The sequence below is a fragment of the Dermacentor albipictus genome, chromosome 1 (assembly GCF_038994185.2).
Source record: "Dermacentor albipictus isolate Rhodes 1998 colony chromosome 1, USDA_Dalb.pri_finalv2, whole genome shotgun sequence".
Classification (NCBI taxonomy): Eukaryota; Metazoa; Arthropoda; class Arachnida; order Ixodida; family Ixodidae; genus Dermacentor; species Dermacentor albipictus.
This window is the reverse complement of record NC_091821.1, coordinates 229,230,936-229,249,869: the sequence shown is the minus strand read 5'-3', so window position 1 is coordinate 229,249,869 and position 18,934 is coordinate 229,230,936. Positions and strand designations below refer to the sequence as shown.

The following is an 18,934-nucleotide window of genomic DNA, read 5'->3' as shown; positions in this document are numbered from 1 at the left end:
CTGCGAGGCAAGACCGCAGGGGGATCAAGTGATCAAGCAAGGGAGCCCAAGCGGCGACTCTCTTCGCCGGGTATGACACCATCGCACGGGCGCCTACCATTGGCTGAAAGTGGCGTCATCTGAGCGGACTCTCCCATTGGCCAAACATGACGCGACTTCCAGTGCTCGAAGGGTTTATAAGAAGCATTCCAGAGAGACCAGAGCATTCCCTGATTCACCTCTCTCGAACTTCTTGCCGCGGGCCGCAGCGTCCGAGTTGCTGCCGGCCCGTAATGACTGTACCACTGTTACTTGACGTCTCACCTCCCTGTATATAATGTAAAATAAATACTCCCAAGTTTGGTTTTCATCCCGAAGTCCGTCCTCCAACCCCTACAGTATATACTAAATACGCGAACTTAGTTATTTGCAGGTTTCTAATATGGGAAACCAAATTTTCCTTAGCGCTCTCATCATGCTGAGTTTTGACCATTGGTGCCTACAGTTCTACCTTTCATTGCAAAATTTATAAAACGAAAACTTGAAATAATCATGGTTCACTCGAACAGTCCGTTTCAACTGATGAGGCGCGCACCAACTAGTGTCTACTAGTTGGTGCGCGCCTTATTAGGACAAGCGCCTGTTGCTCAAAAGCAAGACACTAACAAAGTCACGCCAAACAAAACTGCATACGGCACCTCATAATAGTCCCTTAAAAGGTAAAAGCGGCACTGGCAAACTGCAAACAACCACCTACTGCGGAAGCTTTGTCTGTTTGGTGCAATTATGAGTTTCACAATTAAGTGTTGCAATGAGCGCGAAGTTAGAGCATGGCGATAAAATGACCAAAATTTAGTACACAGTACGTTCGGCCAGCTGCAGTGATGAAGTCTAAAAGATTTTCCGATGCGTGTATTGCGCCCCAACAAGCCGCGGTGCGAGAAAGCACTTCACAGCGGAACCAAATAACCGCAGCGGACCAGCGTACGGGAGGCATACGGGAGGCATCTCGGAGCCGACAGCAGCGCCGCCGCATCGTCCTGAAAAAAATGCTACTCGCCGGCGCTCCGATGCCGACACCCGAGGAGTTACGGAGTCGCCATCTATCGGAAGCGCCTCGCTGGCGTAGTATGAGGGATCACGCGGCGCGCTCCTCATAGGTTTTGCTGTCAGCGCTCACTGAAAACGCCACGCACGAGCTCTCCCGGACATTTCTGTGAGTACTTTCGAAACGAGAGAAGTTTCTTACTGTCTAAATAACAATCTTGGGCAAACTGAAAGCACACAATCGTTTACAGACGCTATCTCTTTACCTAATACGTACAGTGAACGCCACTGCGCGCGGTCGCCGCGATGGAGTCTCCCGAACCGGCTTCTTGCGTGAAAGGTAGGTAAACGCTGGGAGCAAACTATGTGAAATATGTTCTTATAGTGTTTGTATAACTAAATGGAGCGTAATAGAACGAAGCCTCAATGCAGCGATCGCGCAGATTCGCAGCGACCGACTGCGCGTCTGCATGCTTGTCCGCGCACTGTTTCGCTTTCCCCGCGCGCGCGTTTTCGCACCGTGCCATGAGCTTTAGGCCGCAGAATATGAGCATTTGTCAGTATACAAGCAACCATTGTTGCGTGGGCGCTATTAGAGCTGTTCAAAAATAATTTCATTGTAGAGACTTCGACGCCTACGGGGTCTGTGATATGCCGTCGCGACGATTCAATCCTTCTGTTTTTGTTCTAAATTCTTGGATTTTTCAATATTATTTCTCGGGTTGCGTCGCACTGTGCGTTTATCGGTGTTCTCAGCATGCGATTTCCCGCTGCTTCTTTTTTTGTAATCCAGTGCATTAATTCATAACACAACATGACTTTTTTTTTTTAATGTGCTTCTTACCGCTGCCTTTCCACTCCACTGAACTTGCCAGCATCTATAGCATCGACAAGTTCATAGACCAAACCGTCATGACATTAGTCGGGCAGCGAACTCGGGCGAGCGTCTTAGTGCGCGTTTTCAGAACATCGCAGACCGGGCGCCGTAGCAGAAATCTTCCTCGCGTCTGTGCTTGCTGCATACCCGAGTTGTAGCCGATGACTGTTTGCCGGTTTTATGTTTCGCGAGCCAAGCTTCACGCAGCTTCTTGTCCTGCGGCTACGTGTGAATAAGGCTGACACGGCCTCCGTTACGTGCGTCCGGCCCTGCGGCACCGAGCAGTAGCCTACCATGTTGCCCGCCTTCAAAGGAAGCCACTACCTATTGTAGTGCTTTCAAGCGTTGTAAAGGAGACACTCTAAGCGGGAAAATTTCGCCACTAAATGATGACCGCAGCGTACGAGGGAATTTAAACTCGTTTTCAGCTCGCTTCGGCGCGCCCGAAGCAGCCGACGCGGTCGCTATGTCCACGTGATCCCTCCTAGCACGTCACGCCGACGGTGGCGCCAGCTTTTCCAGTGGTGGAGCTCGAGGCCAATAGAGTTTCTCAAAACTCTATGATGACACCTCCCCCTCTAGCCACCATCATAGAGTTTCCTACAAAATTTTGTAGGAAACTCTATGGCCACCATACTCGCGCTGCGTTCGCCCGCTATTGCTCGCGCCTGCGCACAAACAGCTGGCGATTCCTCAAATGAACATCTCATGTCATAGAGGTCCTATACTCATAGAGTTTCTAACTCTATGATTAAACTCCATGCTTGTACAGTCATAGAGTAATATGGTAGATATATATAGGCGTTCCGTGATATTACCGTGATATTACTCTATGGTTCAGTAGCAACAGTATGGCATACACCATCGCACGTGTCGCGCGTGTGTGCGATCGTCTTCTGTGATGTCAATCGACCACTCGAATCTTGAGCCTCTTGAGCACTGATAGCTTTCAAAGTAATCGGCTTGTAAGTAGGCACAGATCCCTCCTGTTTACGTACGCTGCTGCGCCGTTTGTTCGTTGTTTTCCTCTGTCGCGTTGCGAATTTTTTGTGCGCCAGATAATGATTGTGACTGCGAAAGCTTCATGTTTTGAACCCGCCGTATTTTTTTTTTTTTTTACCCTTGGAGCACGATGGCAAACCAGCATTAACTAGCCCAACAGGAAACATTTCTCGCCGACTGTATTCATTCCTGTGGAAAATGAGGTGTACAAATATAAGTGTCCTTTACAACTTTACAAGTGGCGTTCTTGCCACTAATCAATCTTTCAGCCAAATAACTTGCAGAAAGGCAGTTCTATGGACCGAGCATAGATTCCTGTTCGTTTCTGTGTATCATGAAGTAGAATTTGTTAGAAAGCTTGCATCATGGCTTTGAGTAGACACTAAAGAACTTGCTCTAAGTGATGCTAGGTGCGTTCGATTCGCCTGCACCATTGTGAACCAGTTCATGGCGGTTCACGATAAGTTCAGAAATTGTAAAGCTCGATTTCTGCGGCGCGGGCACAGCACGACACTCAAAACTAATGCCAAAGTGCAAATGTGGTGCAGCCGTTATGTTTTGAACGACTAATATGCAGGGAGTGCATGTTTGAGAGGTCGTGAACTGCTGGTATAATCGGCTTCTGACGTGTAAATACAGCCACGGTTTGCTTAGACACAGCAGACGTGCGTAAGCGGGATTTTAACGGCGCCTTGCGCATGTGTGCTGTGCCGTCTGCTGAGCTGGTGCTTCGCACCTGTACAGTCGGCGTCACCCCTGTGTAAAGCTCGAGAACGGTGGCTGCCGGGCCGCTCCGGAGGCAGCCAGTGCGGTAGCCACTGGGCTCGAGATAAGTATCTGGGCAGGCGCGGCCGACGCACCTGATCTCGGGCCCAGCCACTACCGTTAGACTTCGCTGGCTGGCTGCGGAGCGCCCCGGCGGCCGCTGTTCCCGCGCTCTACACAAGGGTGACGCCGACTGCACGTCTGCACGAAGTTAGCACCGACAGTAGATAGGGTACAGCAAAATTGTGAACCAGCCCTGGACCATTCCTGCACGAAACGAATGGTGCGGTTCAGAGCAGCCATTGCTGCCGCGCTAAAACGAATGGTAGGGTGCAGCACCTCATGAACTGGCTCAGGTGGTGGAGGGGAATCGAACGCACCTTCCATGGCTTGGGTGGAAGCTATAAGACGCCTGCTGTGGTTAGTGTTGCGCTGCTAAGCACGAAGTCGCGGGATCAAATTCCGGCCACGGGGGCTCCATTTCGATAGGCGCGAAATGCAAAAATCACCGCCCAAGCACTCGGTACAGATGGTTAACCAGCGAAGCTGAAACGTGCAGCCCCGTTGTTTATCACTCGGTTAAACCCGATAGTTCATTAAACGGTGACTTGGTAGGTTGCCGGATCCTCAGTATGCGGTTGCTGCTTGCACTCGGCTGCACGAGCCTGTTCTTGTGCCCGGGCTGCAGCATTGGCATGGAGCTCGTTCCCGTTTCTGCTCGCGGCATTGCTGATAGAAACCTGCCTGCTCCTCAGGAGTACTTATGATGCGTCGCTTGCCCATTTCAGAGCTGGAGAGAAACTGCTGCGTGCTCGGCTGCAGCAGCCTCTCTTCCTTTTCGCATGCGCATGGGATTGCGCTCAAAAAGGTATCAGCGTACAGGCTACAGACGGATGAATCAGCTAGCCGTATACAGCCGGGCGATAGTATTGCCGAAGTGGATCGTTTCAGAATACGGCCCCAGGAGTCCTCCACTATGGCTTGCCGCATAATCAGATGATGGTTTCAGCACGTAACCCCCTCCCCCCTTTTTTTTTACCTGTGAGACTCATTGACAGCAGCTATATATCATATTCACTCTGTTTACCTTTGTTCAGTAGCTTAGCGCAAATAAAACCACAAACACAAGGAAGACAGACAAGGACAAGCGCGGTCGTCTTCCTTGTGTTTGTGGTTTTATTTGCGCTAAGCTACTGCTTCAAATATGGACGACCAACTAGCCCAACTGTCAACTCTTCTAGAATACCTTTGTTCAGGTGCTGCATATTTGTTCACTGGTTCTGCTACTTTTCTCCCCTATTGCAGTTTAGGTTAAACAGGCTGGCATTCTTGCGAAAATGGACATGCTGATAAGATTATAGCAAAATGGGAATGAAACGGTAGAACTACTGTCCAAGATGAAGTGGACTTTGCATTATTAATGCCTTATTGTTTTGGCATGTAATGCTCAAAATTGGTGGTGTAATGCTCAAGCTTTAGAATTTCACTGCTTAGTGGCTTACTTATTTGAAGTGAAGCTTTCTTTGCCTCTTCCCACGACATTTCCACTGCTGCTGCTGCTGCTTTGGCTGTATAGCTTACCACATCAATGGAGGAGGGGGGTTCAGGCCTTGTATATACATGGAAGGAGCGTGGCAGAGAGGAAAAGCAATGCAAGAAACTTGTCTGGACCTTTCCGTCGCATCACATATGCACAATGCCGTCTGAAGCTGCCTAGGCGTCGCCACGTTAACCTCTTGACAGCTGCACTTATCTATGACTCCCTGCAAAAGCATTGCAGAAACAGCACCGCTTGCCTGTCTACTAACGAGCAGGTCCAGAGGAGAGGTAGATAGAATTGTAGAGAAGAGGCAGAGAATGTGGGGGGGGGGGGGGAGGGTTGAACCGATGGAAGTCTTGAAATGAGGCAGGGAGTTGGGGGGGTGGGGGGTGAAGTGATTGTGGTAAGGAAGAGATACTATTTCTGCATCCCTTGTATAGAGCATGGCTCAACATCTGTGGGGAAAGAGATGGAGAGGCGGAGAGTAGTGTCACTGGTCCGGGACGGGGGGCAGGAGTGCTCTACAGCCTGTCATCCACCATCGTGTCCTCGAGGAAGCGAAGGACTGCCTTGGAAGACCTGGCTGTGTCAGTGGGCTGGGAAGAGGAAGGCTTGCCGCTCTTCACTTGCAGTTCCCATACCGGGTGGTTGGGGGTGGGGGGGAGAGGGAAAAAATGATGTGAGAAGACAAGGAAAAGCTACTATATGGTATACACGACAGCGGTTGCAGACAAACTGAATAAATATAAGTTCAAGGTATGGTATGGTATGTTTCTGCTATTTCTGAAGACTAAGCACCATGCCAAGTGGACAACTGACAGGGCGTGCAGACGCAAAGCTGCATTCAATTACTGTAGGGTCTAGGCGACACTACTGATGTGGTCGCACATCTAAACAACACTTCTGTGCCCACTGCAGTATCATTGCGGCTATGCTAGTGCTTGAGGTCGCAGGTTAGATCCCCACCGCAGCAGCCACATTTTGATGGGAGTGAAATACAAAAACGCTTGTATTTAGGTGCATGTTAAAGAACACGATGGTATCAAAATTAATCTGGAGTCTTGGTGTGCCTCATAATCCGATGTGCTACTGGCACGTGCAGCCCCATAATTAAAGCACGATTCGATGTGCCATGCCAGGCAACGACAGTGCTCAACCCTCTCGGAGGTTATGAACAATGGTGCACAACAATGCCTCAAGTGAATATGTCTCCCTGTGTGTTCTGTGTACTACACAGACAAACAGCAGAGGTGCACGCAAGGTAATGTTTAATATCAACTCGCCACTCTTGTATCGGACTACACATTGAAGAAATCATTTGCTGTCAACATCACCGCTAATTATTGTCAATCAAAGCAAGCTGCACAGAAAGCTTCACTTACATAGTCCCACAGTGCGTGGGATCCGCATTTAAAGAGGTACTGACAATATTTTCAAATCTCCTTTTTCTTTGCTTTAAGTGGAGGTTGTAGATATCTAAGCCCTATAAAAATTAGTGAAAAGCCTCAGAGTGCTGCAAATAATTTATTATAATGGCTTTTCTACAGCTAGCTTCAGTTTCGTTTCCCAGAGTGATAGGCGTCGCAACACAGTATGTGGTCAAATGGGAGCAGGACATGGCGAAGTTTTGACACCCGCTCTGGCTCGGTCACCTTGTATGATGCTACTTGTTTTGTTTACTGCTTGTAGTCAAAATGGTGTTGGCTGGCACCTAGATCAGGAGAGTGTGCACTTTGTTATTCGTGGGGGTACGTATTTCCAAACATTTCAGTATCATTATGTCACAAGCTAGACCACATTGCAGAATAAGGAAACATACTGTTAGTGTGAGAGCTGTGCTTTTTGTGGGAAGTGCATTGTGCACATCGTCATGCCTGCCAACTTCTATGACCTTATTGTATGAAGCTAGTTTTTGGAGCTTCTTTACGACTGTCGTATTGACACAAATAGTTTTATTTCATTTGGGACAGGACTTATCTCAAAATAGTTCTGATACAGTTGCTTACTGGTTTTTCAGAGTATTATATTTTAGACCCAGAGATTACTCAGACCTTCCTGCAGCAGTGGATATGTGAACATATCATGAATAAATTTCATAAACATTTCTATTTGTCTGTGGCACATATTGTTCTTGCTGTGGCTATAGAGCAGGGTGCCTGTTCACAGCATCAGAGGAAAGTCTGTGAACCTATAATAAACAATCTTATCTACTAGCCAAACAATTTTTCAGTATATTTCATGAAGTTTTAGTATTTAATCAGGTACGATTTTCTATATGTAAGGTTGACAGGTCTGTAATGTACTTGTTTTGAAAGGAGTGCTTTTGTATTTTTCAAAATCTATCCAAAATGCACAGGATCAACCATGGGAATTTGGGGGCTACAGACGTTCCTTGAAAGGCGTGTACGAGGTGGCTGCACACCTGTTGACATCTTGGAAGAAGCACGAAGGTTTGCTTTGTGCAGCCCTCCAGGGACAAAACCCACAATAGTGGTGGATGGCCTGAGTTTAATCAGGTGGCTTTACAATAAAACATATGACTATATACTTGGTGGCCCATGGAGGTACCTTTCGCATGTCATAACGGTAAGCATTTAAAATGAACTTGAAGCATTCTGAATATTGGAAAGGAATACCATTATAATGCTATCAGTGCATATATTAGCAGTTTGTAGTAACATGGATGCTTGGACTTGGCGGCACACAGTGGGAAGCAAAGTAATTGAGACAAGAGAGAGTACCTCTGTTCTTTTTGTGTCTTGTCATCTGAATGTGGTTTTCTTCCCACTATGTATCGCTGCTCCCAGATGTCCATCCTACTCTACATACGATGGTATTAACCTTTTAAGGACAAGACATAAATACTCTTTAAAAATAAAAATCTGAGGACACCTAAGCACTTCTTATGAGTTGTGAATGCGAAAGCATTAATGCCAAATTGAACGTCGCTGAGTTCTCTGCGAGTTTTGGGCTGCAAGTAATGTACCATAGCGGTATGTGCTGCCCAAGGCAGCAAGCAGCAGCAGCATTCGGTGCCAATGCCTCATGCCACCGATGTCCTGTGCAATGAGAGACCGAGGGAGCAGCAGCAGCCACCAATGCTGGCAGGTGCACGCAGCAGCTAAGCCCACTGGGGGTGAGCGAGAGCGATAAGAACCGCGTGCGGGCTTCTGAGAGCGAGATGGTGGCACCCACGCGCATGCGACTGTGTCACCGACAACAACCTGTCTCGCTCCGCGGTGTCATATTACGGTGCCTGCTCCTTGGAGGCGTGCTGGTGACGTGGCATTGTAGCAATGCCCTCTCCCCTCAGGCAACACTGTTTCACCTGATCTGCTGTGTTTAGATGCACTGATGATGTGGTGTGGCAGCCAATGGGAATTTAGGTGCCATTTTGCTGCTACAGACGCTGGCTTTTTTGCCCAGTGGATGATTTGATGCTTTCGCATAAAAATTTATTTTTCATCTAAATTTGCAAAATACATCAAGGATAAGCATAATCTATACCAGAAAAATATTTCGCGGAAACTTTTTCTGCAACAGGGGGGAAAACACCATGTCGAAAGCTGAGATTGGGCTTCACCCCAAGCTACCATTGGCTTCATTTAGAATACGTACAAATAGCTCTCTTCATATGTGAACCATAGGCATACATTTTATTTGTTTTGCATCACTTGTGTGGCACCACTGCAGCCAGAGATATTGCATCGCCCTGTCTCTGACGGTGCTTTCACAAGAAAGCAAGTCACATGCCAAACTTCTTTCTGATCCTGTGTTCCTGCTCTAAACCAACAAACGATGCTTGCTGCCTGCCATTCAGTGTTGGCCGAAGGCATTTCCCCAGAGACTTCGTCACCAGTGCTGAGACTTGGCAGGAAAAAATTTTGTTTCTGGTTTCTTGCCTGTAGGCAACACTCACTCATAAAAGGTTAACAATACCAGCTCAGGGTATTGAGCATTTATATGCCGTGTATTCTTCAAGCTGGCTGCAGAACATCTGTGCTCTGAAACAGCTATCAGCATGCTCTTGTCAGTGATGAATGACAAGAGAGATTTACAGACATTTTGTGTTGCTTTATTTCCTGATAGTCTTTTTAGTTATTGATATAAGTGGATATGAATTACAAAAAAGTATTTAGTTTCTTTTTGTGTCTCGTCGTAACTGTTTATTGTTGGTACAAGTTGTAAACATTTGCAAGGTTGTATTTTCTAACATCTTTTTCTTATTTTCCAACAGGAGTTTGTAAGATCATTTCAAGAGAGAGGCATTGACTTGGTATTTTTCTTTGATGGCATTGTGTGTGGTGCAAAAGTGCAAGTGTGGCGAACTCGTCGAAGTGAACGCCTGCTCAGCATTAAGAAGACATTGCAAAAACTTCGAGATGGTTGCTGGACAGGAAATGAAAGGGACGACTTTTCTTGTCCCAATGGAACTGCACAGACCTTGTGCTTTGTGATCAAGTACCTTACATCATGCAAAGTATGTTGGTCAAGTATTGGCTTAGCTCGTTAATGTTTGCGAGTGCTACTATATGCTTACCAACAGTTATTCAAACTCTTTTTGCAGGTGTTTTATGCCATGGAAGAGTGTGACAAGGAAGTGGCTCGCTATGCTGAGAGGCATCCAGAATGCTTTGCTGTGCTGGGCCAAGATACAGACTATGTCATATTCAATATGAGAGTTCTGTACCTTTCTACATTGTATTTAGACATGAGTACATTGCAGACACGTAGCTACAATGCCAAGGCTCTCGCTTGTCATCTGGAACTTAGTCCTGAGCTCCTCCCATTGTTCGCCTGCCTTGCAGGCAATGACACCGTCAGCAAAGAACATCTGATGTCGTTTCATGACACTGTTGGTATGTACCTCTTCTGTTTAATAGGTCAATTAACTGCACTACTCCATTAGTTTTGAATGAGTAACTTAGGTTAACCATAGTTACTTATTCATCTATCATCTTGTGTTCTGAAAACGTGATGAAACATGGCCCATGATTAGGGGTCAGCTTTTTTGGTTTATTTTCCACAAAGAAATTTGTTAATCTTTTCAGTAAATATATTTTTTGCAGATGAATCTTCACCAGCTTTTTTTGGTGGATAATTTGTTGCATTGAGCTTACAGTTTCTAAGAAGTAGTATAGTGTAGTCACAACACTGTTCTGCAATGTGACTGCACAGTTATTAAGAAAATAAATAGATGTTACAAGTTAGTTGCATCTCCAATTGGGCAATTCTACCAACCTGCCAGACTCGCTGCACTTGTCAGTTTAACTTCTAGTACCAAGGGCTCTGTTTTGTGTTCTAACAGCACTTGTTACATTCATTTCATGTTGCCTCCAGAAGTTCACATCCTTTTCTGTGCTGTTCATCCGTCGCCATGTAGTTCTATGAGCCTGCCCAATTTGCTGTACTTGTGAGGGATTAAGAGTGAGCCTATTTGGTATTCGAACACAAATAGAATGAGTCTTTATTTGTTACATTGTGCGTGTACAGAGAAATGCATAAATATGACCTGGCATCGGTGAACTTTCCCTGTTAATACATTGCAGTGGCCACAATGAGAAGACTGCAAGGGCCAGGCCTCCCCCACCCTCTCTGCATGCTCCCCATCTCCATTCCACTTACTTCTTTTTTTCATTACAGCGGCGGACAAAATCCACACAATAAGAAACTAAAAATTGCTTTGACGTAATAGTTCTGTGGAAACGCGCAAGGTGGAGAGAAGTAGTTAATAAAGGGAAAATGAGACATCCACCTAAACGTAGCAAATTGCTACAAAAGAAACCCATATGGGTTCTTCGGGAAAAAAAAAAAAAAAAAAGCCTCGCTGTTGAAGAAAAATTTTTCCTGGTCCGGGACTCGAACCCGGGACCACCGCCTTTCCGCAACAGCCACTCTTCCATCTGAGCTAACCAGTCGGCTAGCAGATGGCAGGACGAAGTCGAATTCATCAGCAACTTGAAACAAGGGCAAGAGTTTGACGCAATAGTTCTGCGGAAACCCGCAAGGTGGAGAGAAGTAATTAATAAAGAAAAAATGAGACGTCCACCCAAACGTAGCAAATTGCTACAAAGGCACTGAACGGAGCTATTTTGGCTAAGTTCAAGAGAAGATACAAGATTTTCATGCGCAGGCTCCCATATAGATGACGCACATTCAAGTTTAGGTCATATTAGGGATTTATAAAGCAGGAGTTTTAAGGACGATGGAGCAGCAGGGAAGTTGCGACGTAAATACCCTAATATGCGATTAGCGTTATTAGTAACGTATTGAGTATGGGCATTCCATGTTAAGTTTCGTGATATATGTATGCCTAGATATTTATATGATGTGATGGAATCAAGAGGAATGCCATTAAGACAATAAGAAGGGGAAGTGTTAGAGCAGCAAGAAACCCGCATAAACTTACATTTGTTAATATTCAATTCCATTTCCCAAGTTTTGCACCAGTTAGAGACCAAATTAAGATTGGCCCGGAGAGTATTAATGTCATTAAGGTTACATATTTTTTGGAAAATTACACAGTTGTCTGCAAAAAGGTGGATGGCAGAAGATAGGGTGGACGGAAGGTCATTAATATACATTAAAAATAGGAGTGGTCCGAGGACGGACCTTGTAGTACACCCGATAACACGTTAGTAAAGCGGTGAGGTTGTGCAGTTAGTGAAAACAAACTGCCAGTGGTTAAGAAGGAAAGATTGAATCCATCTAAAGACATGTGGATCGAGATTAAGATGACGTAATTTATAAAGCAAGAATTGATGACACACTTTATCAAAAGCTTTCGAGTACTCTAAAAAGATGCAATCGGCGCAAGATGACCTGTCAAGAATGCAATGTAATTTATCGGTGAATGACAGTAACTGCGTTTCGCAGGAATATGTTTAACGGAAACCATGTTATGCAGAAGCAAAAAAAGTTATCATCAAAAAGGTGGCAATGTTTTTAAAAATTATGTGTTTTAGTAATTTGCATCATGTGCTAGTGAGCGAAATGGGGCGATAATTTTGAGGCAAGTGCTTATTACCGGATTTGTGAAGTAGGACCACCTTTCCGATTTTCCAGTTGTTAAGGAGGCTTGATGAATCGAGCCACTGCTCAAAAAGATTTGTTAGTATAATTGAACTATAAGTGCAAGTACTTTGTAGGAACTTAGAACTAATTTCATCAGACCCAGGAGATGAATCGTGTTTTAAAGACTCAATTAATTTAGCAACCCCAGGAGCATCAATAGTTATTTGTGACATAATGGAAAATGTGTGGTGCGGCATATCTGGAAGATCAACTGTCGCGCGCGAGGAAAAGCTTTCAATGAATGTTCTATTCAGTACTGTAGCACAAAGATTATTTGGGATTATGTTGCCGGAGGTATCTTGCAATGAAATAAAACTGTCGTGTGCAAGGTGTATAATGCGCCAGAACTTTTTAACATTTGTTTTCAAAATAGATGGTAAAGTAGAAGACAAGAAGTTGTTCTGTGCAAGTTGCGGGGTTTTCACGTATGTATCAGAAGCAGTCTTGTATGTCGACCAATGCTCAATAGAAGGTGAAAGTTTAGTAAGACGGAATCAACATTTCTTTTTGTTAGATAGTCACCTGATGTATGAATTGTACCAGGGTGCTTGAGGGTCAGAGGTGACGACGTGCTTAGGAATATATTTGTATGATAGTTGGTGTACCTCCGTTTTTAACAGTGCCAATTTTTTTCGACAGAGCGAGTATCGTAATCAACAAGAAAATGACCAATAAATGCAGATAGTTCATTATTAATAGTGGCAAAGTTAGCCCGTTTGTAATCTAAAATGGTTTTTAAAAATTTTATTCACTTTAGGATGTGGCGTATTAATGACGAAATTGAGCAGATGATGATCACTGGCAGATATGTTAGAACTGTAGCTAGGTCTGGATTAGTGGTTAGGATTCAATCTAGAGTACTTGCAGTACTTGTTACAGTCCTAGTGGCTTGCGTTACTGAGTTAGCGAAAACAATGTATATAGGTCTAAGAATTCTTTAGCTTGTGACAAAGGCGGCAATGAATAAGGCAGTTGAGCAGTCCACAAGATAGTTGGAACGTTAAAGTCTCCGAGTATAAAAAGTGGTGATGAAGAAAAGCGTGTGTGAACCAAGTTTATAGCATCATGGAGTTTGTTAGTAAATGTGGACGAATAGGATGGAGCACGGTACTGGACACCAATAATTATTTTCAGATGGTTGATGACTACTGAAGCAAAAACTAGTTCCAACTCGCTGCAGATTTGAATGCACGAAGAAGGAATATCTTTTGAAATGGCAAGCAGAACACCGCCACGTCTTGCCGTCCTATCGCAACGATACATCAAGTAACAATGAGTGTCGTGAAAGATTTCAAAATCAGACACATGCATTAGGAGCTAGGTTTCTGTTAGTGCAACAATGTGAGGTGTACATGTATCAATGGCAGAAGATAAATTAGCATGTTTATTAAGAACGCTTCTGACGTTGGTAAAAAGGACAGACACAGGAGATAACTTCCCACTGCCCCTCGCGATTCCCTACGATACAACTTCCGTTGTAGAATCAGTGTTGACACTGGCTTTGCCATGTGTGTCAATTCCATGACAGTGTCAGTGGTCACTATCCCCTGCACGCCATGTTTGCCACGTGTCACAACCTTGTCGACAGTGCAGTGATTGCGTTGTACATAAAGCAAACGTCATTGAAGCATAGCTTGTTGTATCGTAGTTTAAAAGAGCGAGGGCCAGCGTAGGTGGTACCGAATTCAAACAGTTTTTTTCGAGCCAAGCATGTTGCAGGTAAGAAATCTTCACTGATAATGATGCCTTTCAACTTTAATTCATTACGCAAGGAGAGTATCTTTTCTTTCATTTTTGAGTCGGTAAATTTGACTATGACAGGGCTCCACTTCTCATATGAAAAAATACCCAGGCGGTGTGCACGCTGGATTAAAACACCAGAGTACGAGTCGACGACCTCAGTCGATGATTTTAGATTCGGTATCTGCCCAAGACTCTTTAGCATCTGATGTACCCCGAAATATTAAGTTCTCGTGTCATACTCTATCTTTAGCTTCTTCAAGACAAGACTGCAGAGAATCATTTCGATTACGTTGCTCATCCATCGATTTCTTTAAGTATGAAAGTATGTCAAATTTCGTGGCCTTTACTCGAGTTCATCAAGCCACTTGTGCATGCCAGCTAACTTCGATTCAATGTTCTTTTGACTATTTTTAATGACTTTTATGTCCGCAGTTATTTCAGCCTGACCTTTTGAGCTCAGCAGCGTACAAGAGTGTACTTCTTTCAAGAGCTGAAACATAACCTTCATTTGATCAGATGGATCGTCGGGTAGGCTATCCATATCTAGGAGGGCCTCTGAGCGAGTTGTAGGACCCGGGTTCGACTCAATGTCACCTGAGCGCAGTAGCAGCAGAACCAGAGAAAAACAATCACAAGCAATATGACAGTTGCACCAAGTTTGTTTTGAAAGGGTACCCTGTAGCATTCAAGAAATGTTGCAATGAATTTTATAAAACTAGAAAAAACAACAAAACTAAATGGCAAATTTTATATATGACTTCATGCAACACGTGTAATGAGGACACAAAAATAAAGTGTAGCTTTACACTTTTACCAGAACTGAGTATGCAAAATAAATTACTTATTTTAATTGGGGTAGAAACAGCGCATAAACATAGAACGATGACCGAAGAAACGAGAATGCACACCATGAAGTTTCTTCTGTTGTCGTCGTTTTGTGCATTGTTTTTACCCTCATTACCATGTTAAACCAAGTAGCCCAGTGATGCACCCTTTTGCGGCACTCATTTTACTTAGGCATTAAATTACTGTATCTCACTAGCGATCCAACAGCACATAAGGGGACAGGCTGTGTCAGCTGAAAAGGCACAGGTGGCAACCCTGAGCAAAACATGGACCATTTAGTTTCATTCTCTCTCTTTTGTATAGACTTACGAAAGTATGGTGTCTACACAGGGCCAACGTTGTTTGCTCTTTGCTACCATGCAGAGAAAGAAAGACCAGTTGAACTGTAAGAATTTGACAGCTGTTATGTAGAGCTTTCCAAGAAGTGCGCAGAATGTCAAATGGGTGTAGTTTATAAAGTCACCTTTAGCTTCAGTCGCTTCTATGTAGGTTAGAGAGGGCATTGTGTCAATTGGAGATTAGTTGAGCATAAACATTCTCTGACTGCTGAAACACCGTCTTACCTTTCACTACACTGTCACAATTGCTAGTGTACTTCAAAGTTTGCAGACAGTATTCTGTTCAGACATAAGAATGAAGAAGTGCACATTATGGTCGATGCATGGCATATCATTAATAGCAATAGCACATGCATAAGTCAGTCGTTGATTATCTTGCACAAAGTAAAATCGTGAGTGCCTGCACCTGTCCAGTCCACGATTGACAGGTTGGTGCTGCCTGCCCTTAAGCATGCATGGATAGGTCTTGTGTCTTCCTTCTTTTCCACCATTGTGCAACCTTTCAGTTTCATGTCGGTGTTTGTGTTGGCCTTTTTGTTCCTACTTGTGTGTGTGTTTGCACAACTGCTTTTCAGTAACATGAATTGCTACCAATTTGCTCTACTTATAGAGTCTTTCCTTGCACTGCTCCAATGAAGATACAATTGAAGATCACTAGTTTACAGTAGATAGCCTAAAATGCCTGCTACTAAAGTTCACAAATTTTCTAGAAGATGTATTCCTGTTCCATTTTTAACAGTGATCCTTGTTATATAGTATTGTCATCTACATTACAGAGCCTTTCCTTGAATATGGTGTAGTTACCTGCAAGAAGTCTCGTGAACACAGGGCCTCTGAGCGAGTTGTAGGACCCGGGTTCGACTCAATGTCACCCGAGCGCAGTAGCAGCAGAACCAGAGAACTTTAATTCATTACGCAAGGAGAGTATACTGTTAAGTCGTATATGTAAACGAAAGGACACAACAACCACGTATGACAATTAACTGATTCCTGATTTTAAGTACGCTTTCGTGTTACCAAACAATTCAGTGTGCTTATACAAATTCATGGAGTAGTTCTCCGTGTGACATGAGCCAAAGGCTTTACGAAGGCCTAAACGGAGTGACTCTATTTGCCTAGAGTGCTCTAGCATCACAAAAATTTAGTGGAAAATGAATAATAACTGAATCGTACCAGCTTTTTGTTTTCTTTCTGGATCAATGTCTCTGCTCAGAATGATTTAGCATTGTTAGAAAATGTGGAATGTGTTTAACAGCATTAACAAAGCACAATTTTTCTGAGTCTAGGCTGAAATGACATCAGAATGTCTTTAGTAAATTGCAAACAACCTAATAACCTGATTACAACAAATACTGTCAACGTTGAACTAGTATGTGCAATTTGTACAGGCTTGCTGATAAAATTGCAACTTTGTTACTTTTCTTGAAAATCGGTACAGCACATGGCTGTCTTCAAGACTGCTGTACGCTTGCTAGAATTTGAGTTCTAAAAAAGGAGAGAGAGAGAGAGAGAGAGAATATTAGAAAAGAGAATTACACACATGCTGTCTAAAATATATGCATTTCATTAGATGAGTGGGCCTTCTACATCTTGCAGCTGTTCTAATGGCAGCTCATGCGCAAAAATCAGTGGAGAGAATAGTGTTTCCTTTGACATGCTAGCTTGTCAAGAAACTGTAGCCGTCCCCACAGTACTTTTCTGTTGGGTGAATTTCCTTTGAGTGAAAGCTCTGTTGTTGGGAGTTAAATCAACACAAAGCCTACCATAACAGCTATTCATGGCCAGTGAGGTGCATCTGCTTTCTGCTTGCAGCATCTGCTTGTTGCATGCAACATCTGCTTGCAGCTATACAATTTTGCTGTCTCACTTTAGCATGAGGGGCTTTTGTTTGTTCTTTCAGGTTGCAGGCTGCATCATTACGGTGGTCACGCAAACTGCTTTCAGAGAATCGCTGCTGTCATTCGCCAGAAAGACTGGAGGGCGATTCCTGACAGTTCTGTCGCCAGATATACATATGTCGACTTGGACCTCTTGAAGGAAGGTGTGCGCGCATATAACTTGAGCGAAGACGGCAGCAATTTGGAAGTGCCCTTGGGCATTGACCAAGCCAGTTGGTCTCTGGTCGTTAGCATGTACAAGCATGCTGCAACTCTCCCAACTGTCCTCCAAGTACTTTATGGCCGAGAGATCTTCCTTGGTGAAACTATGGAGGAGCCAATGTAAGATCCTCAGCATGGTAATGCAAACTGTATTGTAACCTGTGAATGTTATTGCAAAAAGCTATAGAAGTAAAGACATGCAGATTAGTGCATGCAATGCAAGCTACATACCAAGCCAGAATGCCTAAAAGAGCTGTGGGGATAGTTTAGGGACTGCAACTGAACAACATTGAGCATGAAATATCAGCATGCATCTCAACATTGTCATTTTGCGTATTGTGCATTAACAGTGAGAGGTGCTTAAGTACTCGTACCGTGATCCTACAAGATACAATGGGACCTCTTTAATTCAAACTCTAAAGGGCCCAAGGAGTTGTTCAAATGAAGTGAAATTCCAAATAACATGTGCGCCATTTGATACAATGCTACGATGCAGTCTGCAATTTATTGCATGCCAATAGCATTAAACACACTTGAATGCATGCTAGTAGAAGCCTTGCTGAAAATTTTTTGGCCATGCAATGGTGGACTGCGAGAATTTGTGTGGAAATCGCACTAACAATAATGAAACCAAAACTTGGAGCCCAATTTCTGGCTGAAATTTTGGTTTGGATCCAGATATAGTAACAAGACAGAAATTTAGGATGCTAATAACTGGAAAAAATCCTCGTATTTGATGCGGGTTTTTACAGTAGATGGTGTGCCCTATTTTTATCATAGTTATCAAATGTAACAGTGTGTTTTTGGAAAATCTTCTGATATTGTAAAACTGCTCATGTTATGTGTGTCAGCATCTTGCATGTGATCCAACTTTTTTTTTTTTTTTTTACTGTTTTCCAGAGCTACACACAATGTACCAGCGTACAGCTGCTTTCGGCCTGTCAGACGCAGGATTTATTGGGTCCTTTTTGGTGGAGATGAGTCTGTGTTTATCACTGAACATGTTACATACCCTGAAAACATGGGAATCAGAGATGAGACTGTGGGATGTGCACCTTTCCCTTTTCAAGGTGGGACATTTATGGTGGCTGCTCTGATAATGCTTACAGCAATGAATAGTGTTCTACTTGTCCTGAATGCTTGCAATAATAATTAGTTCTACTTGTCCTGGTGAATCTTGCTCTACTTTTCATAGATTAAGCTTAACTTCAAAAAGAGTTTTGTGTGGCAAATTGACAGTAATAAATATACACATGCAATATAAAATAGAATGGGCACTCCTGTTGAGTGTTTCATGATGCATGTCTGTCATTAGCCCTGTAATATGTCACACTAGTCAACCAACCAAGCTTTCTGCCTTAATTGTGAGGACATTAACAACTAGCACTTTGTTTGCTTCTAGTTGCAGTTATTCATTGAAGGTAGCGACAGCTTATTATTTTTATATTGAACTTTCGCTTTCTGTTGAATTTAATAGGCCTCAATGACAGTGGTGCAGGATAAATTGTGGGGACAGTTATAGGAACAGTTCAGCATTTTCTCTAAGGAAAACAATTTCAGAATGTGAAACCTGTGGTAATGAGAACTGTCTGATTTTAGAATTTCAGTAAGGGAGAACATTATA

At 43.8% G+C, this 18,934-nt stretch overlaps 1 protein-coding gene across 6 annotated transcripts in view; it reads left to right on the top strand.

Moving 5' to 3' along the window:
• Nucleotides 1–2,599: 2,599 nt before the first annotated feature.
• Nucleotides 2,600–18,934, top strand: part of LOC139054261 (constitutive coactivator of peroxisome proliferator-activated receptor gamma-like) — a 31,013-nt gene continuing 14,678 nt past the window's right edge. For 2 of the 6 annotated variants that reach the window (XM_070530994.1, XM_070530995.1), the window contains exons 1-6: nt 4,562–4,682; nt 7,567–7,796; nt 9,448–9,690; nt 9,778–10,069; nt 17,112–17,430; nt 18,211–18,380. In XM_070530994.1, the coding sequence (XP_070387095.1) occupies nt 4,667–4,682; nt 7,567–7,796; nt 9,448–9,690; nt 9,778–10,069; nt 17,112–17,430; nt 18,211–18,380 (1,270 nt within the window). In that variant the 5' untranslated portion in view covers nt 4,562–4,666. Of the gene's footprint in view, nt 2,869–4,458; nt 4,539–4,561; nt 4,712–7,566; nt 7,797–9,447; nt 9,691–9,777; nt 10,070–17,111; nt 17,431–18,210; nt 18,381–18,934 lie in introns of those variants that run through there. The other 4 variants (XM_070530992.1, XM_070530991.1, XM_070530990.1 and 1 more) reach the window with 4 other exon arrangements.